The sequence below is a fragment of the Marmota marmota genome, unplaced genomic scaffold, assembly GCF_001458135.2.
Source record: "Marmota marmota marmota unplaced genomic scaffold, marMar, whole genome shotgun sequence".
Lineage (NCBI taxonomy): Eukaryota > Metazoa > Chordata > Mammalia > Rodentia > Sciuridae > Marmota > Marmota marmota.
In genome coordinates this window covers 7746066-7772607 of record NW_026000051.1, presented here as the reverse complement: position 1 = coordinate 7772607, position 26542 = coordinate 7746066, and the positions used below count along the sequence as shown (strand labels likewise).

General features: G+C 58.4%; 2 protein-coding genes across 12 annotated transcripts in view; one reads left to right on the top strand and one right to left on the bottom strand.

The window, feature by feature from the left end:
• Positions 1-496: 496 nt before the first annotated feature.
• Positions 497-23607, top strand: Crb2 (crumbs cell polarity complex component 2). Its single transcript, XM_048812801.1, is given in 18 exon segments — positions 497-514; positions 783-915; positions 7084-7407; positions 9747-9942; positions 10029-10168; positions 10611-10796; positions 10993-11106; positions 13674-14543; positions 14627-15132; positions 15803-15968; positions 16817-17251; positions 17254-17315; positions 17317-17351; positions 17353-17383; positions 17385-17605; positions 18394-18510; positions 19076-19202; positions 20540-23607. Coding segments are annotated over 18 exon segments (3906 nt in total). The 3' UTR covers positions 20765-23607.
• The window catches only part of Dennd1a (DENN domain containing 1A), a 462364-nt gene continuing 458684 nt past the window's right edge, over positions 22863-26542 (bottom strand). For all 11 annotated transcript variants that reach the window (XM_048813081.1, XM_048813083.1, XM_048813084.1 and 8 more), the window contains one exon: positions 22863-25824. In XM_048813081.1, coding sequence (XP_048669038.1) covers positions 24622-25824 — 1203 coding nt within the window. In that variant the 3' untranslated portion in view covers positions 22863-24621. The remainder of the gene's footprint in view (positions 25825-26542) is intronic.

Genomic DNA, 26542 nt, shown 5'->3' with positions numbered 1-26542 from the left:
ATTTTCCCTAGGCTGGAGCTCAGGGCAGTGGTAAAAGGGGATGCTTTGTGCTGTTGTGTCTTTGAGGTGACCTGGATTCTTGGACCCAGGTCCCCATAAGAACTTCTCTGCATGCAAACAACATTCCCCTCTCCAGTCTAGAGGCCAGCCTGGAACAAGCAAACATCTGCTGCAGCAAGAGACTGTGAGGTTAGACGACAGGAAGGACTTCCCAGGGGCCAGGGTTGTGACTTAGTGGTAGAGCGCTTGCCTAGCAGGGGCAAAGGAAAGTTTGCTTAAAGCTGTCAGTAGAATGAGCTGCCTTGGGTTGCAGTGAGGTTTCTGGAGTGGCAAACAGAGAGGCAAGAGGTGGAAAAGTTTCCATTTGGCTAGTAAAAGGGGGCCACATGGTGCAGGGCTCTGGGCCTAGATTTGATTCCACAGGGCCACAGGGAGAGGGGCTGGGTGGCAGGCTGGGACAGAGGGAGTGGAAAGGGGATCTAGAGACATTGAGGGGATGGCCGGCCTGGAGCTGGCCGGTGACTGAAAGTAGGAGAGGCGCCTTGGCCCGGTGGGGGGTCAAGCCAAGTGGGAGGGCTTGGGAGTGGCTGGCACCACCTGGAGAGAAGAGGGCCCCGCGGGAGAGTGGTGCCTGGAGACAAGGTCAGGGCTTGGGCCGGGGACGCTCTGCCCCCGGCGGCTGGGGCTGGCGTGGAAGGAGCGGCCAGACCCTCCCCCGGGCCGGGCGGGGCGGGGCGGGGCCGGGCCTCTGTCCACCGCATTAGTGCTGCTCCAGGGACCAGGGGGTGCCGAGCTGCCGGCCGCCGGCTCCCACAGCGGCGGGCAGAGCGGCGCTGCCATGGCGCTGGCCCCTGGCCCCCTGCCTGCTGCTGCTGCTGCTGCCGCCCTGGGACCCTGCGCTCGCCCTCCTGGCTGGTGAGTGGGGCCGGGCCCGGGGGGCGGGGGTCTGTTTCCCCAGACGGACCCCAGGCCTGCGGCCGGGCGGGGGGCCGCTGCTCCGCGTGGTGCCAGGCCGGAGTTGCAGGGACCTGGGGCTGTTTCGTGTGGAGGGGGCTTTCAGGAGTGGGCTGGGGACCTGGGTTGGGTTGGGTGTGAGTGCGTCTGGGGAAACTGAATCCTGGAGCCTTGTGGCCGCTAGGAAGGGTGCTGAGGTGGGTCTGTGGAGCAGGGCTGGGGACTTGCTGGGAGACGGCCTACCCCAGAGCCTGCTCTGAGTCACGTGCTGGGCCGGGTGCAGTTGGGGGTGAAAGTTGTGAGTTGCTACAGGTGTCCCATGAGCTGTGTCCAGGTGAGTGGATGTGGGGAACTGAGGGCCGGGCTGCACTGGGGTATAAGTTGTCCAGTGGGTCTTTGCAAGGGACATGTGGGTCCTGGTGGGAAGCAGCAGACCCCAGCCTGGTGAATTGGCTGGAAAGAGGGAAGGAGACCCCAGGGAGCGTCCTCCCTGCCTGCCCTGCGCTCCCTCTGTTTGTGTGGATTCCTGCCTGCACTTTAAGGGGGAGGTCGGGCTGCTCTGGGTCCTTGGCTGGTGGCTGGAGATTTGGGAACATTTTTGTCCCCTGTTGTGCCCTCTCTGGCATTCCCAGACCAAGTTGGAAGGGCTCTCTGAAGACGGACCCCTGTTCGCCAAGGGGTTTCTGCTTTTGTTCAAGTGGATTCCCGCACAGAGCCTGGAATTCCTACTGGGGGGTCTAGGGGAGGCTTTGTCTATGGGGGCAGGCCTGGGAAGTCCCTCGCCCTGTCACCACTGGCTGGGAGAGGGAGCCAAGGAGGGCCTGTCTGGGCTCCCCTGCAGTCAGGGGAACCCCTGTTCCTGATGCCCTCCTGGGGGCTGCCAGGGAGAATGAGGACCCCATTTTTGGGGGAAGGAAGGATCAGGGAGGGACAGAGACTTGTGAGCTGGGCTCCCTGGGGCTCCTAGAGGAAATGCCTAGGTACCTAGGCATGTGTGCACACTTTTGGGGTGTGCACAGGGCACACATACCACATGAGCAGGTCGTGCACAGCACACTGCCATGCACACACACACCAATGCATGCATGTTGATGTTGTGTGCGTTTACACTCAAATGTGCACCCACATACCTGAGGTGGGCAGGTGGGCCGGATAGGACATAGAAGGCAAGGTCCCTGAGGTACACACTCACCCCACAGCCCTACGGGGGCTTCTGGGGCAGCCTCCCCTTGCAACATCTGTCAGCTGCCCCAGCCCTGGGGATCCCTGAAGCCTGGGGTGGGGGCACTGCACGGCCATCTCTGGATGCCAGTACCCAAGACCTGACCACCTGAGGGGGGCACTTGGAACTGTGTCACTTGGAAGCTGATTTCTATCCCAGACGAGGTGGGGATTTCTGAAGGCCCTGGCCCCGGGCTCTGCTGCCCATCCCTGCCAGGCCCTAAGCTGGGCCCCTTCATCCTGGGCCACTCTGCCACAGAGGCCCGCAGGTTGCTATGGAGAGGACCAAGCATCTTGGAGTACAATGGGGCGTAGGAGGGCTCTCACATCTCCCCCTCCCCCCAGCACTCTGGGACCCATCACAAAGGGTTTGGCCCCTACCCTTCAGCCCCTCCTCCAACAAGAGGAGGTGGGGGCCTGAGGGACAGAGGCAGGGATTGTGGGAGGGGAAGCCACACACAGTCAACCCAGCCTCAGGACCTGCAGAGAGTTGGGTCTGCCACAATCTAGGGTTTGTCAATCAGTCATCAGGTGCCTCCTGGCAACACAATCAAATCCAATCTCCCCAACAGACTGTGAGATCAGCTCTGAGACCCCATTCACAGAGGAGGTAAATAGGCCCAGAGAGGATCAGTAACTCGCCCAGAATCACACAGCTAGTGTGTGGCAGGGCCAAGATTTCACAGCGGGCTCACATAAAGCCTCCTTACAGTCACATCCCCTCTCTCTGCCCTTGTAAGATGGGGATAACCACACTCCTAGGGCCATCACAAAACTTCAGTGGGACAATGCAGTGGTTTTCCAACTTGGTTTTGGCAGGGAACCCCAGTTTCAGACAGAAACGCATAATAGTTTATGGTCAGTAGTTCAAAGTGGACTGTACAGGTGGCATGTCCTCCCCTTGCTCCAGGAGGTGCCTTCCGCTCTGTGCTTTGAGACACAGTTTGGAAACATGGGGACGTGCAAGGCCAGGCCCAGAGCAATGCTCCATCGTCCACAGCCATGTTGCAATTAGTCATTGAACGATGGCTTTTACCCTGGGAGGTGAACATTTTTGATAAAGAGTATTCCACACTTTGCTGTCTTTTTAGAGTATTTTTGCCCTTTCTGATAAGGATGAGTCCGGCCATAGCCAGGCCCAACAATAGTAGGGGAACAGTTTTATCCAGTCTGTGCTAGAACTCCCATCCCTGCTATCGGGTCACTACTTAGAAATATTCTTGCCTTCTCAGGGAAGGAAGCTCCCCCAAATCCATCCTTAGTAAGGCACATCTCATGTTGGAGGTTATAACTTAATCTGTAACAGGTGAGGGTAAATAAATGGGAGTTACTGGGCTGGGTGAGGCCTGCTACCAAGGTTCTGGGTGAACAAGAGGCTCTTCTCAAGAGGCTCTTCTTTCCTTTTGTCCTTCTCTCTCTCTTTTGTATTGGGAATCAAGCACAGGGCCTCTTGCATGTTAAGCAAGTCCTGTTCCTGAGACCACTATTCTTTTTTTGTGTGTGGTGCTGGGGATTGAGCCCAGGGCCTTGTGCATAGGAGGCAAGCACTCTACCAACTGAGCTGTATCCCCAGCCCAAGGGCCACTGTTCTTAAGAAAAACTTTTAGGTCTGGGGATATGGCTCAAGTGGTAGCACGCTGGCCTGGCATGCGCGAGGCACTGAGTTCAATCCTTAGCACCACATAAAAATAAATAAACATATTGTATTCACCTTAAAAAAAATATTAAAAAAAAAACAAAAAAACCTTAGAGACCTCCACACTAGGGTGAGACTGTGGGAATGTACTAAGAGGACAACACGTTTGTGGCAATTTCATATGTATTGGCAGATGTGGACTCTCTGAAATCTGAAGACATCTTAGTTTTTGGAGGAACAATGATCCTTGGCAAGTTTATCAACCTTTTTTTTTTTTTTTTTAATCAACCTGTTTTGAGTTAAGGAAAGCAGATTCCTTAACAGGTACCCCCCCCTCCTCTGGTGTAACATTGTAATAATAATAGATACACAGCCTGGAGCGCATAGTAAACACTCTGTAAATGAATTGTCTGCCTTGCCCTTCCCAAGGGAGGTGGCGGGTTCAAGGGGCGGGGCAGTGGCTGTTAATCCCTCCCCTGCCAGGTCAGCCCAGGCAGCCCAGAGGTCAGCAGGGATTTGTAAAGATAAGCACAGGCCCCTAGTTGCTGGGGCAACAGGCCCCGCCCCTCCAGTCTGACCCTGGGGACAGCCTCTCCCCTGCCAAGCTGCCCTCCCAACCTCTCTGCCCTGGCCTAGCCTGGTCTTCCTCTTTGCCCTGGGCTAGCCTGGCCTCCTGGGCTAACTCCAGGAAGCTGGAGACCCCTGAGCACAGGGGTTGGCATTCCTCAGTGTGCAAAGGGATCTCCAGGGATTGGAATCCAATGCAGATTCTGGGCTGTGGGCCTGTTGGTTCTGAATTTCTAGGTCTAGAGTGAGCCCCAAGAATCTGCATTCTTGATACAGGTCCTGGGTGGTTCTGAACCGCCTGGAGTGGAGGCCCTGGAGCAGGGAGAATCAGGTTTGGATTCCAGCCCCTGGTGGCTATGGGACTGGAAAGTGGCGTCATCTCTGAGCCGCCCTTTCCTCAACTGCAAAAAGGAAGAAGGGCACTGTCTACCTCCCACGCAGCCGCGCAGATGGACGGAGATGGCCCAGGCGAGGTGGCGGTCTCGATGAGCAGCCTCCTCCCTCCCTGCCTGGTTCTGACTAAAGCTCCTTCCTCCCTTGGGGCTGGACTCTGCCTGCAGGGCTTCCTCATTTATAGTAACAGCCCTCCGTCCCTGACCCTGGGAGGACCCTAGGGGAGGGCAGACTGTCAGAAACACCCACCCGGTCTGTGTGGTCTCCCAGCCAGGTCCCCACTGTCCTAACAGGCAGCGCTTGGCCCTGGCGGCAAGCTCCTGCAGACCAGGGTGGGGAGTCCCTGGGCCACAAAATGAAGGTGTTGTCCTGTTTGAATTAAAATGGGGGCCTGGTGGCACAGGATCCAGCAGCCAGGTCCTTCACAATGGAATCATGATCTCTGTCCTGCTCCAGAACTGTACCAGGCTGGCAAGCTCTGAACATCAAGACCATAGCCCCTTGCAGAGGGTTCCCCAGGTGCCTGGGCTTCACACGTCACCTTGGGGTGCCACTTGGGGGCACTCTGGATACCACCTGGGCCTGTCTGATGTGCAAAACCTGTGCATTTTCCTGAGGGAGCAGGGTCCACTCCCACCCCCACAGGACCATCTTCCCAGCCCCAGGTGATCACCCCTCCCCAGGCATCCAGCCTTGGGGAACCTATCAACTGCTTGGTCACAGAAGCAGGAAAAGGAAAAGGAACAGGAAAATGACCAACTACTCACAAGTCTCTCAGAGATGCCCAGGAGCCCCTGCCCTTACACATGTGACCAGGCCTGGGAGAAGGGGCTGGGAATGATGCCCCTGCCCTGAGCTGGAAGGGGAAAGTGTGGGTAGAAGGCCCCTTTTCCCCTGAAAGTGTTTTAGATCTGCCCTGCCACGTGTCTGGCCCTGGGGGCTGCTAGGGCTCCCCCGTGTTGAGTTGCACCAGGTGCTCTGGGCTCTGGAGGGTGGGACTGGACAGCCAGTTGTTTCCCAATGCCTCTGTGTGTTTCTCCATTGCACTGTCCCCATCCTGCTTGGGTCTGCTGCAGAGCGTGGGGGTCTGGCAGTGAACAACCCTGCCTGCTGGAATGTGGATGACGCCCCAGAGGCTGCCAGCCTTATCTGGGGGTCTTGGCTGGAGTGGGGGAGGGGAGGGTGCAGGGCCTGATGGGCCGTGGGGCCTGGCCAGTGTCTGGATGACAACCTGGGCGGGGGAGGGTGCCTCCTGCTAGAAGCCCTTCCCCCCACTTGCTGAGTCCCTGCGGTCGAGCAGGCTCTGGACCTGAGGTTCTGAATCCTCCGACTGAATCCTCCGACTTCCCACGTCCCCAGGGACGTACTATTCTGTTTCTTTTCACACCGGGAAACGGAGGCTCAGTAGGAGAAATGACTTGTCCAAAGTCCCACAGCTAGTAGTTTTCTCAGTTGGGATTTGAACCTGTTAGCGACAGGCTTTCGAGTGGGGAGGAAGGAGGGAATGGAGGGGGCTGGATTCTCCTGGGCTTGGTTTCCAAACTGGTTGCCACCCTCAACAGAGGGGCTCCAAGTGCAGAAACCCCGCGGTGGCGGGCTCAGGTGTTCACTGCGCAGGCGCAGGTGGGCTTGCCGGTGGGGGATGAAAAGAGGGCCAGGGCTCCTCCAGAGCTCCCCAGGCGGACAGCGGGAGGGGTGTGCGGGCGGAGCCCACTCCCCTGCTTTGAAGTGGCCACGCTGCTCCCTTCCGAGCTTGAGGTCTCAGAGCTCAGGTTTCCGCCGCCGCCGCCGACGGAGTTACCAGCCCCCAGCAGGCCGGAGGGGGCGGGGCGCTGCCTCTCCTGGGCTGCTTCCCTCCCCCTCCTGGGCTCCTGTAGGGAGCAGCCTGCAGAGAGGAAGCCCAGAGAGGACCCCCACATTGTGGATCAAGCACCCCACATTGAAGCTAACTCGCTGCGTGACCTCGGCCAGCCTTTGCTTCCTTTCTGGAGCCTCACTTATAAAATGGGCACCAAGTCCCTGCCCAGGGGCGTTGCAGGGACGGGCGCTCACAGGGTTAGTGTCTGCTGCTTAATCCTGCCGGAGCCAGACACCCTGGTCCTGTTTCTCTGCTCTGCAGGCACTCCTAAAGCCATTCCCAGTTCCCGAGTAGAGCGACTGCAGCTTGGGACCCTGCTCGCTCTGGGTGTGCTGGCCTCCGTGCCTGCTCCGGAGTGTGGACGCCCGTGTTGCTTCCTGGGTCTGGGTTGGGCTGAGTACCGGGAGGGGAGCGTCTGCACAGCCCCCGCCCATCCAGTCTCCTCTTTCCGCAGGGACGGTGCCTTCAGAGACCCGGGGTGACTGTGCCTCAGACCCGTGTGCTCCAGGGACCCAGTGCCAGGCCACAGAGAGTGGTGGCTATACCTGTGGGCCCGTGAAGCCTCAAGGCTGCGCCACTCAGCCATGCCACCATGGTGCTCTGTGTGTGCCCCAGGGTCCACATCCTAATGGCTTCCGCTGCTACTGCGTGCCTGGTTTCCAGGGCCCGCACTGTGAGCTGGACATCGATGAGTGTGCATCCCGGCCCTGCCACCATGGGGCCACCTGCCACAACCTGGCAGATCGCTACGAGTGCCAGTGCCCCCTTGGCTATGCAGGTAATGGTGTATGCTGCCCTGCGGGGAGGTCTGCCCCCATCCCTCCTCCCGTCTGTGGCTTGCAGGGAAAGCATCACAGACTCAATTCTGACTTGGGTCTACAGCTGCCCCAGGCACCGGCAGTGCCGGGTGTCCACTCCTGGACTTAGCACAGAATTGACACTTCTCAGGCCAACCTGGCAGCTGGGGGTGAGAGTCTGTGTGTTTGAGGTCTGGCACAGCGCCTGGCCTGTATGGAGCATTGGACAAACATTTTTGTCCCTTCTCCAGAGCTGAGTTTGGCTTAGGGGGTGGAGACCCCTCAGGCATCTCTGGCAACTCTGAGCAGACAGGCAGATCTGCCTGGTTTGGCTTTAACAGGACACCCTGGCCAGTGGTGCCAGCATTTTCTCACTCCAGACCTGTATCAAATTGTCCTGTAGACACTTGAGGGTCCTAGAGTGAGAACATCCTGCACAGTTTAGGATGGAATGTGGACCCCTTGCAAAGACCTAGCATAGAGACCCACTCCTGGTCTTGTTCCAGTTGTGATGCAGATGTGGCCCCAGGGGTCCCTGCTGCCTTGAGTGGGATAATGTACATACAAGTGCTCAGAAAACTGGCTGACATTGAGAACACATAGTTCCTTCCTCCAGAATGGTGGTGTTGGTGGGGGGGCCCAGGCCCTTCCCAGCTCCCAGGTGAGAGCATCTTGCTTCTTGGAGTGGCCTGAAGTTGGGAAGGAGGTCTTCCAGCGAGGCCCAGTCCTGGGCCTTCTGTAGTCCACTGTGTAGACACGTGAACTAGGTCAACCCTGAGTTCAGACATTAAGGGCAAGGGGTAGTTTTGAAGTCACCTCAGAGCAAGGGAGACAGACTGGGGGGTCTGAGTTCCAGGGGAAGGAGCATATAGTGAAGAGTGGCCCGCTGGTGAAGATGGCTCTGGGACACTGGCTCCCTGAATCTTTCTCACCGTTTGGATGTCTCAGCGTCTGCACGTATTCGCTGGGTAGATGTGAGTGTGAGTCACATTTGTCTGTGTGTCTCCTCTTTGAAGTTCTGTTTGCGTTCATAAAAGAATTCTTGCATCTTCCATTATCTGCGGGTATCTGGGCTCTCTGAATACTTTCATGTGAAAGTGTACGTGTGTGGGTGCCAGCAGGTGCCTGTGACCCAGATGTGCGGTGCTCTGGGTAACTTTCTGGGTGAGTGGTGAATGTGAGGGGGCAGTGTTTGTAGTGACTCATTTTTCTTCTTCCGGTTCTGAGCCGGGTGGGGGAGGTTGGGATTCCAGGCAGCCTGGGCCTGGCTCCCCCTGGCACGGGGGTGGGAGTAGGGCTGGAGGGTCATGGGAAGGAGAAGGTGTATTTTGTGCTCACTGAGCTGGGAAAGGGCAGGGTTCCAGCAGGAATCAGCTGGGTCCCTGGCCCCCATGAGCAAGCTCACTTAGGGGACAGCTCCCACTGGAGTCTGCAGTGACCCCTGAACCCTAGGGTGACTATCCAAACCATAAGGTTCTCCATGTTTCTCCATCTCCGCCCTCACCTGGTGGAGGGCACCCAGCTGTCCCGGTTTGTGCAGGTGAGCGGGTTTCCCGGGACTAGGGAGTCAGTTTTACAGCAAAAACAGTGCAGAAATTACTTACTTCAGCCTTTCCAGCCTGGGTATTTTTTTTTTTTCCCAGTATCCCTCCTCTGTGGGGTCCCTTCCTAACACTTTTCTCAAAGCCACCAGAGCCTTCTAAAATGTAGATAGGACTGTCATGTATCTGCTTACAGCTTCTAGGATGAGCCCAGAGCCTGTTACCTGGCCCAGGTCCCAACACCCCCACTCCTGCCTCACCTGCTCCACTCTCCCCATAGCTCCTGACCCATAGCTCCCCATGGCTCCTGGGGCACACCCTCCCTGGGTATCAGGCCCCTGACCCAAGCACAGGGTGACTCACTGCAGTCTCTTTCTGGTGTCCAACTGCTCACCACAGTCCTCTGCCTCAATCCTCCAACTCCCCAAAGCCTTCCCTGTCTCCCCACATCCCGGACCAGACCCGGGATCTTGCTTTCATAGGATCAGGTTCCCTTATTGAGTTAACCCTTATTGAAAGCCAGTCCTAACGTATTGACTGAGTTCCGGTCTCCGGGCCCAGCCTGCGGGGAGCTCCAGAGGGCGGGGAGGTTCCCTGATTGTACCCACTGCCTGGGTTTCCCACAGCAGCTCAGGCTGTGGACGACAAGCGAAATGCGCTTCCCTTTAGAGCCTCATAGGTGGCTCCTTGTAACTGGAGCTGCCCCAGGTCCCCCGCTTGGCCTCTTTTGCCCCTCGGGTAAGCAGCTCCGGGTCTCTGTGTCTCCGGCCCCTGTCCAGGAGTGACTTGCGAGGCTGAGGTGGACGAGTGCGCCTCTGCGCCCTGCCTGCATGGGGGCTCGTGCCTGGATGGCGTGGGCTCCTACCGCTGCGTGTGCGCACCGGGCTACGCGGGCGCCAGCTGCCAGCTAGACATCGATGAGTGCCAGAGCCAGCCGTGCGCACATGGGGGCGTGTGCCACGACCTGGTCAGCGGGTGAGCGATTGGCGTCGGGTGCCTTGGGCGGGGGGGGGGGGGGGGGTTCTGCAGAGCTGTCGCTCACTTAGGCCGGTTCGCCCCAGGTTCCGGTGTGACTGCTCAGGCACGGGCTACGAGGGCGCGCGCTGCGAGGAGGAGGTGCTAGAGTGCACATCGGGCCCCTGTGCCAACAACGCGTCTTGCCTCGAGGGCCTCGGAAGCTTCCGCTGCCTCTGCTGGCCAGGTGTGTGCATGCATGCACCCTAGGCGCCGCTGTAGGTTGTGGGTGCGAAGGTGGGCGGGGGGTAAGGGGCAACGGGGCGCGTGCAGTGCCATCTGGGCCCTTGGACCTGTGTGTGTGAGAGACTGCAATCTGCCTGAGCCTCAGTTTACTGATCTGCAAAATGGGGCTGAAAATAGCACCCACTCCTCAATTTGCAGTGAGGAGGGCGAAGGTGTAATGGGGGTGGAGCACCTGGCACAAACGACATGCTTGGTAATACAAGATAGTAGGAATGATGTGCTGCTGCAGGTCTCCATGGTCATTTCTAGCCCCTCAAAGCGACCCTCACTGTTGACTGCATCCAGAGCTGTCGTCCCTGTCTGGCCATGGGCTGGCTTAGTGGCAGTGGAGGGGAGATGCCTGATGACCTCGCGTGACCTGATGCCCACGTGTGCATCCTCAGGTTTCACCGGAGAGCTGTGCGAAGTGGATGAGGACGAGTGTGCTGCGGGGCCGTGCCTCAACGGTGGCCTGTGCCTGCAGCGCTCAGACCCAACCCTCTACGGGGGCGCCCAGGCTGCCTTCCCGGGCGCTTTCAGCTTCCGCCACGCTGCTGGCTTCCTGTGCCACTGCGCTCCAGGCTTTGAGGGTGAGCAGTCAGCCAGTGTCCAGACGTCCAGGGAGGGATCCCCAGTCCGCCCACGGCCCTGCCACCAGGTGGTCTTGTGCCACCCTGCCTGAAACAGCCCTCCCTCTGGACCTCAGGCTCCCTTGCCAAAGAATGGACCCTTTTAGATCTGGTCTGGCTCTGAGGGTGCAGGGGGCCTCAGCCAAGCCTCTTGCAGGGGACGACTGCAGTGTGGACGTGGACGAGTGTGCCTCATGGCCATGCCTGAACGGAGGCCACTGCCAGGACTTGCCCAACGGCTTCCAGTGCCACTGTGGGGATGGCTATGCAGGTACTGGGGTGGGGTGGGCACTGGGGGCGGGCAGGGTTAGAGTTGTCGGGCCTGGATGAGAAAGGTCCCTTTTGTCTGATGTATGGATTGATGGGGACAGACAGGAAATGAGGGAGAAGGTGGGTGTAGTTGCCCAGGTGACAGACAGCTGAGGGGGGCTGAGCCCCATCAGGCTTTGGAAGTGGGAGGGGAGGGGGCTGGTCCACTTGAGAAGTATTTAGAAGGGACAGCTATAGGTCCTCATGAATGGGAGGTGTCAAGGACACTAGTGAGCTTCTACCAGTGCCCTGGGAGACACTGACCGGGGACACTGACTGGAGGTGCCCTGGGGGAACTGACTGGAGGAAGGTGAGTTCAGTCTTGCTCATCCAGTCTCTGGAGTGCGCTGGGGCTGGTGGTCCGGGGGCTGGGGGCCAGGAGAGGGGTAGGTGTGGATCCCTAGACAGGGGGTCAGGACTGAGGCTGTCTGGGGCATCATGAAGAGGATGAGACTGAAACAACAAAGGAGTTGATTGAGGCCCAGAGGTTTCCAAGGAGGACAGAGGAGGAAAGGTGGGTGAGTGCAGAGAGTTGGGGCCGACAGAGCAAGCTTTTCCTCTGGGAGTAGGGCCTGTTAGGCACAAACCTCTCTCCCTGCCTTGGGTCCATGCAGATGCAGACACATAGACACGCGTGAACCTGAGGAATGGCGCACACTCCCAGTGTCCCCACCCCCTCTGGAATGTGTGCGCCTCCCCCACACCTCCTGCATTCCTTCTGGGCAAACTGCCTTCTCCCCCTGCAAGGTTCCTGGGGCTCCCCTGACCTGAGGAAGGCGGTGGTGATCACGACCATTCCTCCTGCCCTCACTCACCAAAGATGTTGGGGCTCAGCATCCCCTCCTAGTGGCCAGTGCTCTGAGAGCCCTGCAAGCCCATCTGCTGCTTCCATTGGCTGAGGTCCCCTGAGTCCTCTAGGAGTGGGTGACCCACTGCATGCCAGGACTCTGGAAAGCATTTTCTGGGCATCCTGCTTCTCACTGCCACAGCCCAATGAGGGAGGGTTTAGAGTCCCCATCTCACAGAGGAGGCAATGGAGGTTAGAGAGGCCCAGGACCGCCAGGTTCACCAGTGTCAGTGGGAACCCAACTCCTTCCCAGTTGAGCTCAGCTGACCAGGGACTGGGAGGGCAGATCTCTGAGGTCAGAGTTTAGCAGGAGGTCCTGGCTGTGGGGCTGGCATCCTGGCCCATCCTCCCTTTTGGCAGCTCTGTGTGTGGGGGAGGCCAGCGCCTGGCATTCCTGAGCAGACTCAGGAGGAGGCAGGCAGCCAGGCAGGGAGCTCTGCTCCCGAGCCTCGGCACCTGCCACCACTCTCAGCCCATCTGTGGGGTACTGCAATGTGGCTGTGGGTTCTGCACCCCTTATTGGGGGGTCTGTGGCTCCTGGCAGGTATGGAGGACGGGGGCCAGGGGGAAGCTGGGGCAGGTGGCTGGTGGTTCCCAGGAGGTGGCTGTGTTTCAGGCTGACTGGGGCTGGGCTCCGAATCCTGGTGGCTGCTTTGGGTGTGGATTCCTCCAGCTGGGTTTGGGGCAGGGCTTGTCTGGGTTTGTTCTGTGGAGCTGACTAAGCTGGCATTGGGCTATGGCCTCCTGACTCAAGCTGGGGCCAGTGTACCTGTGGGGAGGCTGGAGAAGAGGATGAGGTGGTCCCATATAGCCAGCAGGGGACACTGGAAAAGAGGAACCGAGGGGACAAGCCTGGGGATGGATGGCCCAATGTGCCCCAGGTGCATAAATCAAACCCCACCCTTCCATTTTATCACACTGCCCACAAAAGTAATGTCCTTTATTGGGCACCAAAGACGTTCAGGTCCCCGGAGGAGATGTATCTGAATAAACAGAAAACTTTGCCTACAGGGTTCTGGGGAGTTGTCCCTGGGAGTGGGGAGTGACAGAGTTGTTTGGGTTGGAAAGGCCCTGGGCGCTCTGAGTTGGATTTTGCAGGGTTAGTAGAAATTTGAAAAGTAGAGTAATGGAGGATGAGGGAATGGAATAAGCAAAGCTCCCAAGGCAGGAATTTCCGGGAAATGCTTGGAGGAAGTGGAAATTCAAGGCTTTTAGGGAGCAGAATTGAGGCTTGAGATCCTGGTAGGGCCTAGCCCGTGGACTCCGGATGCGTGAATGCCTGGGTGAGCAACTGAACTTGAAGAAGCAGAGGGAGCTCCCGGGTGCTATTTCAGGAGTAGATCTCTGGTTGGGGCAGATGGGAGAGGGGCTTCTGAGGCAGGTGAGCTGGAGGCTGCTGGACTGTGTCCCAGGAAGCTGGCGAGGCAGGAGACATGAGGCGGGGGAAGAGGGTATGGAGGATGTTTAAGGGATCAAGGGCAGGGGGACTCACCAGACATGGCAAGGGAAGGGGAATCTTGGATTTGGGCCTATAAAGGACTGCAGGGACGAGAAGAGATCCTTTGGGAAGTGTTTGGCTGGTAGGGATGGAGGTTCACACCACAAGAGGCACGCACATTCTGGGTTGAGAATGTGGTTCTGGCCCTGGGCGCTACTGAGTCTTGGCCTGGTCTCTCCTGAAGGCCTGACGTGTCAGGAAGACGTGGACGAATGCCTGTCAGGGCCCTGTCTCCATGGTGGAACCTGCGCCGATGCTGTGGCAGGCTACATCTGCCAGTGCCCAGAGCCCTGGGGTGGACATGCCTGCTCTGTGCAGCTCACTGGCTGCCTGGGCCACACCTGCCCACCCGCTGCCACCTGCATCCCTACCTTCAAGTCTGGGGTCCACAGTTATGTCTGCCACTGCCCCCCCGGTACCCATGGGCCTTTCTGTGGCCAGAATACCACCTTCTCTGTGGTAGCTGGAAGCCCCGTGTGGGCATCAGTGCCAGCTGGTGGCCCTCTGGGTCTGGCACTGAGGTTTCGTACCACACTGCCTGCTGGGGCCCTGGCTACTCGAACTGACACCCAGGGCAGCTTGGAGCTGGCACTGGTGGGGGCCACACTTCAAGCCACACTGAGCCATGGTACCCATGCACTTGTCCTGAGTCTGCCAGACCTCACCCTGAACGATGGCCACTGGCACCAGGTGGAGGTGGCACTGCGCCTGGGGAACCTGGAGCTGCGACTGTGGCATGAGGGCTGCCCTTCCCATCTCTGTGTGGCCTCTGGTCCTATGGTCCCAAGTCCCACAGCTTCAGTGGCCCCCCGGCCTCCTGGGCCCGGCTCTACGCAGCTGGGTAGCTTGGCCTTTGCTGGCTGCCTCCAAGATGTGTATGTGGACGGGCACCTTCTGCTGCCTGAGCATCTCAGTGACAATGTCTTCTTGGGCTGTGAGCGCCAGGAGCAGTGCCAGCCTCTGCCCTGTGCCCATGGAGGTGCCTGCATGGATCTGTGGACTCACTTCCGTTGCGACTGCCCCCGGCCTCATAGCGGACCCACGTGTGCTGACGGTGAGGAAAGACCCAGGTGGAAAGGCAGCGCCTAACACCGGGCTCCGACCTGCCGGCCTCACGCCAGCACTGTCTCCCTGCAGAGATTCCTGCTGCCACCTTTGGCCTGGGGGGCACCCCGAGCGCGGCCTCCTTCCTGCTCCCTGAGCTGCCAGGCCCCAACCTCACCGTGTCCTTCCTGCTGCGCACTCGGGAGCCTGCCGGCCTGCTGCTCCAGTTTGCCAACGCCTCGGCTGCTGGCCTGACGGTCTTCCTGAGGGAGGGCCAGGTCTGGGCAGAGGCACTGGGCAGTCCTGCTGTGCCACTGCCTGGGCGCTGGGACGACGGGCTCCGTCATCTGGTGACACTCAGCTTCGGGCCTGACCAACTGCAGGACGTGGGCCAGCAGGTGCACGTGGGGGGGAGGCCTCTCCCTGCTGACACCCAGCCCTGGGGCGGGCCCTTCCGAGGCTGTCTCCAGGACCTGCGACTCAATGGCCTCCACCTCCCCTTCTTTCCACTGCGGCCGGAGAACTCCAGTCAGTTCAGTGAGCTGGGCGGCCAGGCCCAGAACCTCACCCGGGGCTGCGTCTCTGAGGACACGTGCAGTGTGAGTGCCCGGGTGTGGGTTCTTTACTCTGGATCTGTTCTGTGTCCCTGGGGGCTGGCTTGTCCTTTTGCTAAGGAGGAAGTAGACTAGAAGTGACCTGCCCGTGATCCCAGTGCTGTAGTGGCAGAGCAAGGTTTGCGTTCACTTCCCTCCACCCTGCCGCTCCTACTCTTTGGTGGTCCCTGTGCCTCCCCTACCCAGTCCCTGTGTGAGACAGTCACCCTGACCTAGACAGAGGCTGCCTGAGATGGAGGAAAGGGACCCTCTGTGTTTATGAACAAAGTACCAGCTCTGGAATTGAATAGTCTGGGTGTGAACTCCACTTCTTCTAGTTAATGGGCTGGGTGACTCAGGAAGTGGCTTCACCTTTCTGAGCCTCATCTGTAAAATGGGGGATGATGGTGACTTTTTTTTCTTTCCTGTTTTGAAATGGGGTCTCAATATATTGCCCAGGCTAGTCTCAAACTCCTGGGCTCAAGTGATCCTTCTGCCTCAGCCTCCTGAGTGGCTGGGACTGAAGGTGCACATGCTGCTGTGCCTGGCTCTCCCTGTGTGTCCGTGAGGAGGTCATGTGTCTTAGTAGATGCTCAATGAAGAACTGCTTATATGATGGTTATGGGGATGGTGCCAACTGCGGGCCTGAGCTGCCTCTCCCTCCACTCTCCCACAGCCTGATCCCTGTTTCAATGGTGGAACTTGCCTTGTCACCTGGAATGACTTTCAGTGCACCTGCCCTGGCAATTTCACGGGGCCTACATGTGCCCAGCAGTTATGGTGCCCCAGCCAGCCCTGCCTCCCACCTGCCACCTGTGAGGAAGTCCCGGAGGGCTTTGTCTGTGAGTTTGTGCTCTGGGCAGTGTTGGGTACTTGTGCTGGTTATATCTTTTGGGGGAGGGGATGCTGCACCATGGACCAGGAATGCCAACCCCAGCCCATGGTGGTGGGCTAGCACCTCCACTGGGACCGGCTCTCTGGAGGAGGCAAGCAGGTGCTGGGTTTTCCAGGGCAAACTCTGAGGAGCCTCAGGGAAGGACATTTCAGGGAGAGGAAAGATCCTGAGGTCTACCAGAACCTTTGAAAGGCAAGGACAGAGGGGTGCAACAGGAAATGGGGTGAAGTTCCAGACCCTTTGAATTCTAGGCATGGCAAGTCCTAATGGCAGTAGGGAGTCACTGGAGGTTTTAAGTAGGTACTTTAAAAAGATGCCTGGCTGGGCTGGGGTTGTGGCTCAGTGGTAGAGCGCTCGCCTGGAACGTGTGAGACCCTGGGTTTGATCCTCAACACATAAAAATAAATAAACAAAATAAAGATATTGTGCCCACGTATAAAGATGCCTGTCTGCCAAAGGGAGCCTCCTTGATGAAACAGAGGAGCTTCAGGGAGAGGGAAGGGCAGGTAATATTATTGGGCCTATGACCTCAAGGGCAGGGTTGCATCTTGGTTTGTCTTCTCAGCATTGTTCCAGAACTGACACCCCAGAGGTAGGGAGTGCACGGGATAGGGTAGGGGACCACTGTAGTTTCCTGGACGGATGGTAGGTGGATAGGTGGGTAGGTGTGCCCAGCCCCCATCATGGCCCTGAAATGGGGCAACAGACAGTACCACCTGCATGCTGGCGGGAGAGATGGCATCTCTGGAGAAGGTCCCTTGAGTCGTTTCCCAAGCTCTCTTCCTCTCTCCGCAGGTGTGGCTGAGGCCACGTTCCAGGAGGGCCCCCCGGCTGCGTTCAGTGGGCACAACATGTCGTCAGGGCACCGGCTCAGCGGGCTTGCGCTTGCCTTCCGTACGCGTGACACCGAGGCCGGGCTGCTGCGCGCCTCAGCTGGCGCCCAGGCTGGCCTCTGGCTGGCGGTGCGCAACGGCTCGCTGGCTGCCAGCGTGCGCAGCGGCCGCGGTGTGTCAGGCGCAGTGTTGCCCGCTCCCGGGCCTCGGGTGGCCGATGGCGCTTGGCACCGAGTGCGCCTGGCCATGGAACAACCGGCGGCCGCCGCCTCGCGCTGGCTGCTGTGGCTGGACAGCGCCGCGACACCTGTGGCGCTGCGCGGCCTGGCGGGTCACCTGGACTTCCTGCAGGGCCCAGACGCTGCGCACGTCCTGTTGGCCGAGAACTTCACCGGCTGCTTGGGCGGGTGGCGATCGGCGGCCTCCCATTGCCTCTGGCAGGACCGCGGCCCGGCGTGTCCCCGAGGTCCCCGAGAGCACTTCGCGGTCTGGCCGGGGATCGCCTGCTCCGCGCCTTGGCTGCCTGGGCCGCGCCGGTGTGTGCGTCCTCTCCCTGCCTGCACGGTGGCGCCTGCCGCGACCTCTTTGACGCCTTCGCCTGCGCCTGTGGCCCGGGCTGGGAAGGTCCGCGCTGCGAGGCTCCAGCCGACCCTTGTCGCTCCGCGCCTTGTGCCCGCGGACGCTGTCACGCGCGCCCAAACGGCCACTTTGAGTGTCGCTGCCCACCGGGCTTCGTGGGCCTGCGCTGCAGGTGCGGAAAGCCTGGAGACCTGTGCCTGAGGGCACCGAAGGTTCACCTGGGTCGGGTTGGGTGAGGGCAGAACCCCTGGAATGATGGGAGGGGCAGAAGAGTCTCCAAAGAGGCAGCAGATTTGCCCAGTCCGGGGTCATCGCCTCTCTTATCTGAGCCTCCTCGCCCTTATCTGTGAAGTGGGGTGATAGTTCAGTTGGTTGCACTGAAGGATCAAACAGAGGTTAAGATACGTCCAGCTAAATTTGAATTTCAAATAATGCTGCTGTCTGGGGGGCCGCAGTCGGTAGCCTATGACCTCGAGGGGGCAGTGATATTCACGCCTCCTGGTCTCCCAGGTCAGGAGCGGAGAGAGGTGCATTCTGCCAGAGGGCCAGGACCATGGACATCCGCAGGGCTCAGCTGAGCAAGAAAATGCTTGGGGACAGGGGATGGATGAGCTTTGATGGTTGGGGAGCAGGCTAGAGCAGCTGGAGGACATGGGGCTGCCCTGGGGGTAGGACTTTTGTCACCCCTGCAAGTCCTTCCCACCGGGCTTCTTAAAGGCCTCTGAGACTCAGGAAATGTTCCTGCCCTGCCCACAGGTTGTGTAGGTGTTGTGGGTGGGGCCTGAGCAGCAGAATGGCAGCCCTGGGTCCCCTCCCTCCCACCCAGACATGGCTTCCCTGACCCATACGACTTCCCTGACCCATGTGGAGGGCTGAATTCCAAAGATGAGAGCACCATGCTTAGCTGGGCGGGTGCAGAGGGCCAGAGGGCCAGGGTGCAGCCTCGCACTTTCTCCCCAGGACGCCTCTCTTGCTGGAGGAATGCAGCTTCAACGTCACCTGCCTTGATGGTGGCACCTGTGAGGGCGGACCCCCAGGCACCAACTGCAGCTGTCAGAAGGGCTTTGCTGGCCAGAGGTGTGTGTGGAGGTCGGGAGACTGGGAGGTGGACTCAGGTGTGGAGGGCTGGGCATGGTGGCCCCTGGGTCCCTGCAGCCCAGGTAGGGGAAGTGGGGATGATCACTCACCACTTCCTCCCTCACTGGCTGTGTCACAGTGCCAGGCATCCCACCACTGTAACCGGAGTCCTTTCCTTCTGGGCTTCCCAGACCATCCTTTCGGCCGAGGCCTGCTGGGCAGTAGTGATCTGCTGGCTTTTGTGAGCTCAGTCCTCAGCCCCCCCCCCCCATGTCAGGTGGGGACAGCAGAAGCGCAGATTTTGGGGCTCCAGAAGGTGGGGTCGGTGTCCCTGGGCACCTGTCCTTCCACACGATCTCCTGTCATTTTCACAGTCAGAGTCCTTTTGGGTCATGAGTGCTAGGTCCAAGTGGGTGACCATAGACATCCGCAGGGTTCAGCTGAGCAAGAAAATGCTTGGGGACAGGTGATGGATGAGCTTTGATGGTTGGGGAGCGTGCTAGAGCAGCTGGAGGACATGGGGCTGCCCTGGGAGTAGGGACGCTCAGCATTCCTCCCTCTCCAGGTGTCAGAACCCCACACCGCCCTGTGAAGCCAATCCTTGCTTGAATGGGGGCACCTGTCGGAAAGTGGATGGGGCGTATGAATGCATCTGCAGCACCAGATTCTCCGGCCAGTTCTGCGAAGTGGTGGTGAGTGATGCCCAGGGTGCAGGAGTGCCCTGACAGGCTTGCCTGAACTTCAGTGCCATGCTGTTGGGGGCAGAGTGTATAGGACATTTGTAGAGTTGTTTCTGGGCCAACCTTGTCATGGCTGAGGAGGAACAGGCTAGGGGATTCAGGCCCCTTCCATGCTGCCCGCAGGAGGTGGTTTCATCTAGGAGATTCTTGGGGGCCCACCATCTGTCAATGAGGCTCCTGGCCAGGCACGGTGCCTAGGGGAATGACAGTGGGAACATTGGGGTCTGCCAGGTCCAATTTGGGATGAGAATTTAGGGCCCACAGAATCTTAGAGCCTGTAATCTTAGAGGGTTTCTGATCCAGGAAGATTTGAGGAGCCCAGGATTCTGAACCAGAGAGGTTTGGCCACTATAAAAGTGTATGTCCCTGACCCCAGTGAGGCCCAACTGAGAAGGCGCCCAGCATCCCAGCCCTGGGGTAGAACTGGCACTGGAGGAGCAGTGGGCCCACCACGGGGGCTGCTGGGAGGGGGCTCAGGAAGCTCAGTCTGAGGTGTAGCCTTGATCTCCACAGGCTTCTGGCAGCCCGGGTCATAAACTGCAGATCCCTTTGCTTATGGGGAATGGTCCCTTTCAAGTTGAACTTTTATAGCCTCTAGCGACCCTAACTACTCACCCTCCTCCCAGGCAGTGGGGAGGAAATGGCTTTACAGCTGTCCCCAAAGGGCCTGCCTGGGTGGAGGTCTGAGAGGTCCTCCCAGGACTGGCATGAATTTTATAGTTTTGGGGCAGCTTCTTCGGGGCTGGGTGCTGGCTTTGGAGATCCAGGTCACAATGGGCTGAGACGCCTCAAGGTATAGAGGCAGGACTGAGACTCTGAGGCTCTGGAATCCTGTGATTCCTGGGACTTCAGAATTCCAGGCATGTAGAATCTAAATAGGGACATCCTGGGGGGATCTGTGATTGGAGATGGGGAGGAGGTTTGCTGGCCCCTAGAAACTGACCTGCTTCTCCCAGGGACAAACTGTCAGAGGAGCCCCCTTGGACTGGCAGGCCCTGGTGGATTCTGACCTTGCCGTCTGCTACCTGTCCCTGCTCCCCCTCCTGCTTCATCAGACCATTGTAGGGTCAGTGCTGCCCTTGTGCTGAGCGTTCAATGAGTGTGTTTTCTGTCCTTCCAGCCACAGCCCCTCAGTTGTGCAGCGCCCCCTTGTGGTGGTTCTGACAGGTGGCTTGCTGGCCCCCTGCTTGCCTAGCCCTGGGTTGGGTCTCTCACCATTTCCTGGGAAAACAGTTCTCCTGCCAGGTGTTCTCTGAGCAAGTTCTTGTGCCTTCTCTGTCTTCTTGCAGAAAGGCCTGCCTCTGCCACTGCCATTCCCGCTGCTGGAGGTAGCTGTGCCTGCTGCCTGTGCCTGCCTCCTCCTCCTCCTCCTGGGCCTCCTCTCAGGGATCTTGGCTGCCAGAAAACGCCGCCAGTCAGAAGGCACCTATAGCCCAAGCCAGCAGGAGGTGGCTGGGGCCCGGCTGGAGATGGACAGTGTTCTCAAGGTGCCACCCGAAGAGAGACTTATCTAGACCAGCCTGGCTGCTCATGCCAGGCCCCAGAGATCCTGCAGGATTTCCACCTGGTGACTCAAGGAGGCCACTACAGGGCCCAGACAACCACTGGGAGTGTCCCATAGCTGGCAGCTCCTGCCTCTGCCCCATCGTGGACTGAGGAACAGGGGAGCCACTCAGGGAAGCAGAGAGGGGCCTGTGAGGTGTGAGCTTTGCCACCTGACCTGCCGGGATTTGCCTTGGCAGATGCTCAGCTGTGAGTGGGAGGGCACCAATGAGTGCCCATGGTGTGCCAGGAGTGTGTGTGTGGGGGGGACGTGCAGCCCCACAGATTCCACTGTGAGTGCTCTGACGAGGTCACGGATGTGTCCACCGCCTCTTATATAGGTGATTGTGACTGTAGTGGGTGGGAGCAGATGATCCCATGGGGGGGGTGGCTGCTCTGGGGGTGTGGATACCCTGGATAGCTTTGGGGCAGGGGCAGCCAAGGCTGCATGTTCTGCAGAAGCCAGTCCAGGGCTTGTCCAAGCATCAGATCTTTAATTCTGGCCCCTTCTCTCACCTCCAAGGGCAGCCCGTGCCTTGGAGACAGCTGGGAGACTGGGTGGGGGTGGAGGGAGTTCATGGAGGCCGAGCAAGATCCTTTAGACAGATCTGTCTCTGGTGCCAGAGCCAGTCCCACAAGGGAAGCACAGACCCCTGGACCCAGCGTCTGTGCAGGGCAGGCCAGCTGAAGCAGAGGACCCGAGTCCTGAGCTCTCCCGCCTGACTGATCATTTGTAGAAACAGGAGGGCCCCCTGCCTACCTCACAAGGGCTGTTGTGAGGATCGAGGGGCTAGCAAGGGGGAAAGAATTTGGAAAGTTGTTAAACTGCCATCTGATGTGAAGGACTGTCTGGGTTTCCTTTTAGGTATCAGGAGGTGTTGTCTCCCCTAACTAGAGCAAGGGGCCTGGCAAGGAGGCCAGAGGGGCACTGGGAGGAAGGAGCAGTGCCCCCTTCTCCCCAGCCCTCACAAACCTACCTAGTTCTTCAACCCTGGCTGCTCTTATGCCTGCAGGCCAGTCTCCTGAGTGTCTGGCTGTTGGGATGACTCAGGGAAAGGACTGGAAGGAAGCCCTCAGAGTTTGCAAACTTCAGTTCAGACTGTGTTGGGGCCGGGCCCTCAGAGGCGGACTCATGAAGAATTTGCTACATCCTGACATGGCTCAGCACATTGTGACCTTGGATCCGAGTGGACACCCTCCTGAGGGCCTGGCTTCCTCTGAGCTTCATGGAGTCCCCCCGTGACCCGGAGATGTGCTCTTTCGTCCTCGTTTCCCAGGCTAGCACCTTCTGTGATTGTGGGCTCCAAGTGCCAAGGCCAGACCACATATTTTACGCTTCGAAGTTGGAGGCTGACTTTACCTGGCGCCCCTTGAGGTCTCAGCCATCTCTAGAAGGCATAGGATTGGGGGCACTTGAGGCTCAGTTGAAGCTGAGAGCCCTGAACACCAGGCTGTTTGGCCTTATCCTGTAGGAGGTGGGGCTGCCTTTCCCTAGGTCTTTGTATGACCCTGGGAGAGGAGAGGGCAAGTTGGCCCCTCAGATGGGTTACCGAAGTCCTAGATTTGAAACCTGTGCTAGCTGCAGACTTCTTAGAAGAGACACTTCATGTGGAATGCCAACATATAGACAAATCACATTTCAACTTAATTTTTTTGGCCACTGTGGGTGACTGGTCTAGATCTCTCCTCCAAACTTTAGTGCCCAACTAGGGCACTGTCCAATCCAAGGCTCTGCCCTTGCTGGTGAGAGATCTGTGGGGGTGACTTTCCAGGTGTCTCTTTGAACTTGTTCTGTCCTGAAGCCTGGGTGCCCTTGGCACTGTTGGTGGCTGTATCCCTGCTTCGTGTTCCCAGCAGGACTGTGTGGACTGTCACCAGTCCACACCATGCTCTGCCTGGAGGGAAGTGGGTAACTGGCTCAGAGCTCCATGGGCACAGGTGTTGGAGTTGGCCAAGGGCAAATTCTGCCCCTCACCTGGCCTCCACCTTTGTATGAGGGATGGAGAAGATGGCCAAGGGTCTGCTCAGGGGGCTTCCCCTCCCCCAGAGCTTCCTTCAAGGACACAAGTATTCCAGCCTTTTCCCCAAGACTTTATTGAATTCACACAAAGTTCATCCTTGGGTTTGTAAATTCCGTCCAGCCAGCGAAGAAGACATCGGTGCTCATGTGAACAGGGAGCACATGACAGCAGCCACCCAGCACAACCAGGGGAACTGCGGGGTGCCTTCTGCTTCCTGGGCCACCCAGTGCCTCTGTTCATCTTCTGCCCCCTCTGTGGGGGGCTTCCCTGTCCTTAATGGGGCCTGGAGTCTGCCCAGGGCAGAGGAGTGGAACTGGGACTTGTGCCGATACACCTGAGTGCCTGAAGGAGGGACCCATGTGGCCCAGGTGAGACCTGGCTCCCCAGCAACCACAGAACATTACCAAGATAGGAGAAACTTGTTATTCTGGGGTCAAATGACTCAGGAGGCCAGGCATCACTGACTTATGAGCAGTGGCAGTGGCTTCCCAGCCTCTCAGATGTGGAGGAAGCTCCCTGGAGTGATGGGGACCTCCAGGGACCCCTTTGACCCTGTCAGACACCCCCAGGCAGAGGGGAGAGGGACTGTGTCTGACCATTCACAAATAGGAAATGAGAAATCAGGTCAAAATGCTCACAATTTCCTGTATGTCTCAGATGGTTGTTTTCTTAAATGGTTGGGTCTTATTTTAACTTGGTTTATTGAAAGGAATCAGTTTTCAAGATTTATCAAATCAATAAAGTAAAAAAGAAAAGAAAGATAAAAGAAACAATAACAAAATATTTCAATTTAACTTTGGCCTTAGGAATTTCTGTGCTGGCGCGAAGCTTGAGGCAGGTGGGAGGGGCTGGTTTCTAGGCTTCCTCCTGCCCCAGGCTAAGAGGGGCACGTTTGTCCATTCCATGAAAGTCCTTCAAGGGGCGTCCCTGCTCCAGGGAGCCCAGGCATCTGTCTGTGGCATTAGGCTTGGCCTGTGAGCAGGAATCTGGGTTGCTGCTGCTCAACTCTGCCCTCGAAGCCCCAAGTGTTAGGAGGCTCAGCCAAGTCCCAGCTTTGACAGTGATTGGAGACACAGGAGAATTCAGAGGTATGGGGATGACAGCTGACTTCTGATACTTGGATTTGTGGGCTTCTTTTTTTCTTCTACAAATCAAGAGTTGCTGGTGCTCCCAGACCCCCTGCTGAGCTGGTTGGGGCTGGGTTTGGCCATCGAAAGTGGCCCCGAGTTCCCTTGGCTCGTGGAAACAACCGAAGTTTGGGGCTTGGGGCAGACTCATGAAAGCATGAGTGCAGTATTGCTAGAAGGGGTTTGGAGATGACCACCAGGGATTTCCTCCAGTCCAGGAGGGGCCCTGACTTCCAGCCCTGAAGCCATCTATACTGGTGCAGACAAGCTGGGTGATACCGACACCTGTGCCTGTTGGGGGTGCTGGGATGGTCAAAGGACAGACAGGAGTTCTGGGCTTCAGAGAAGCAGCCTTGAACCTCATGGCTGCATGGGTGTCTCTGAAGAGACAGTGAGCAGGAGGGGTCTGGGCAGTGGCCACCCTGTTGACCTCTCTAGTGCAAAACCCAAGCAGGGTGCTGAGGAGGATGGGAGTAAGGTAGGACGGGCGCCTAGGAGCTGGGATAGTTCCCAGGCTGCGACTGGCACCGTTCCCCAGGGCTGGACCTCAGAGATGGATAGTGTGGAGGGGGAGGGTAGAGAGCAGGTCCCATCCCTTCCCACCAGCAGAACCTGGGCAGAGGGGAGCCGCACACTGGATGGCAGCACTTGGGCCCAGCTGGCCCTAACCCTCAGGATATCTCATTCAAATGTCTCCCACTGTTTCCTGAGCTGCTCCACGGAGCCTGGGGCTGGGGCTGGGGCTGGGCTCACATCTTGCTTGGTTTTCTGTAACAAATCCTCAAAGGGGTCTCTGGCCTTTGGAGGAGCAGAGGGCTGCAGTGCTGGCTCCAGGCCCTGACAGGGTCTGGGAGGCAGGAGTGGGGGGTCTCCATGTCTCAGAGTTAGCCCCTGCTTGGCCTCAGCAGACCTGGCACTTGAGCGGGCCAGGGGCAATGTTCGAATCCTTGACGGGGCAACTACTGGAGGGCCGAGTGGCTGCAGGGGACTGGTGTGGGCGCCCACGGGCACCTGGCCAAAGAGATTGGGCATGGAGAGGGCAGACAGGTTTGGCTGAGACCTATGAGGGGCACAGAAGCCAGAATTGGACAGTAGTAGGCTGGGTGCAAAAGCCGGCCCCAGAGAAGCTGGAGGGGCCCCGAAAGGCCTGGAAGGTGTAGAACTCAAAGGCAGGGTGGGTGGTACTGCTGGCACAGATGGGACAAAGGGGTTGAGCGGTGGCTGTGGGAAAGGGGTAGGGGTCCCCATGGGGGGGAAGCTGAACTGTGGGGTGAATGGGGTGGCCATATTTGGGGCAGCAGGGTATGGCGGGACAGTGCTGCCTGACCAGGCTGTGTTAAGGGGGTCCAGGAGGGCGAGCAGGGCATCGCTGCCTGTGCCTGGAGCCCCTGGGGCTGGGCTGAGTGGCTGCAGGAGTTCTGTGGGGCCTTGGGGGGCAACACTGGGGAGAAGCCCTGGGAATAAGGCTGGGCTTGGGGCAGCTCGCTTTTCCCGATCTGTCTGTAGTCGCTCTGCAGAAAAGTCCCCGAGGGTGCCACTGGCAGCCTGGAGCTTGGCCAGGCGGGCAGTGGGTGGTGGAGGCACAATGCCCAGCTCTGGGGTCTTCCTGCCCTGTGGCCGGGGAATGGTGATACTGCCTGAAGTCGGGGTGGGAGCCTCCTCCTTGTTGCTGGGGTTCAGGTTGTTGTCCTGGGTCTGGGGCCTGTGAGGCGGGGCCGGGGAGCTCCCAAGCAGGGCTGAGGGCTTCTCAGGGGAGGCAGCAGGGGGCTTGCTGGGGATGGCCATGTCATCCTGGCCCAGGCTCCAGAGCTTGTTGTATGGGTGGGCAAGCTTCAAGGCTACTGCCATCCCAAGGCTCCTTTCGCTCCTGCCCAGGTCAAGCCTCTGTTGGGAGGGAAGAAGGGAGGTGGTGACCACAGACTGGCCCAGGGAAGACAGGAGAAATGCATGCCCATTCCCATCCCTCCTGAGTGCTGAGCGGGCACTGGAATGGTGCTGCTAGGCATGTGTCCAATTAGCTCCTGGGACCTGGGTCAGTCAGGGGCTCATCCCAGGTAACCAGCAGAGAGCCCAGGTCTCTCACTGTGGCACAAAGGGACTTGAGAGGCAGCTCTTGTCCTTTTATACTAGTGGTTGTCAATTGGTCTTGGGAAAATGATTACCTCTACTGACCACCCACTGGCCTGGCCTTCCCCCTCACTTTTTTGGTATTGGGAATTGAACCTAGGGGTGCTATTCTACTGAGGTACATCCCCAGACCTTTTTATATTTTGAGACAAGGTCTCATTGAGTTGCTGAGGGTCTTGCTAAATTGCCAAGGCTGATCTTGAACTTTTGATCCTCCTGCTTTAGCCTCCCAAGTTAATGGGATTACAGGTGTGTGCCATTGTGCCTGGCTGGTCTGGTCTTTTTAACTTTTCAGAGCATGTGGCACTTTGATCATACCTGAGAGGGCAAATAAGGCTTGGGGCCTGGTTGAAGGTACATAGTAGGGGAGGAATCAGGAGGACTAGATTCCAGTCCTGGCTCTGCCATTTCCAAGCTACTTGACTTGGACAGCTCACTCTCCTTCTCTTGGCCTCAGCTACCTCATGTCCAGAGG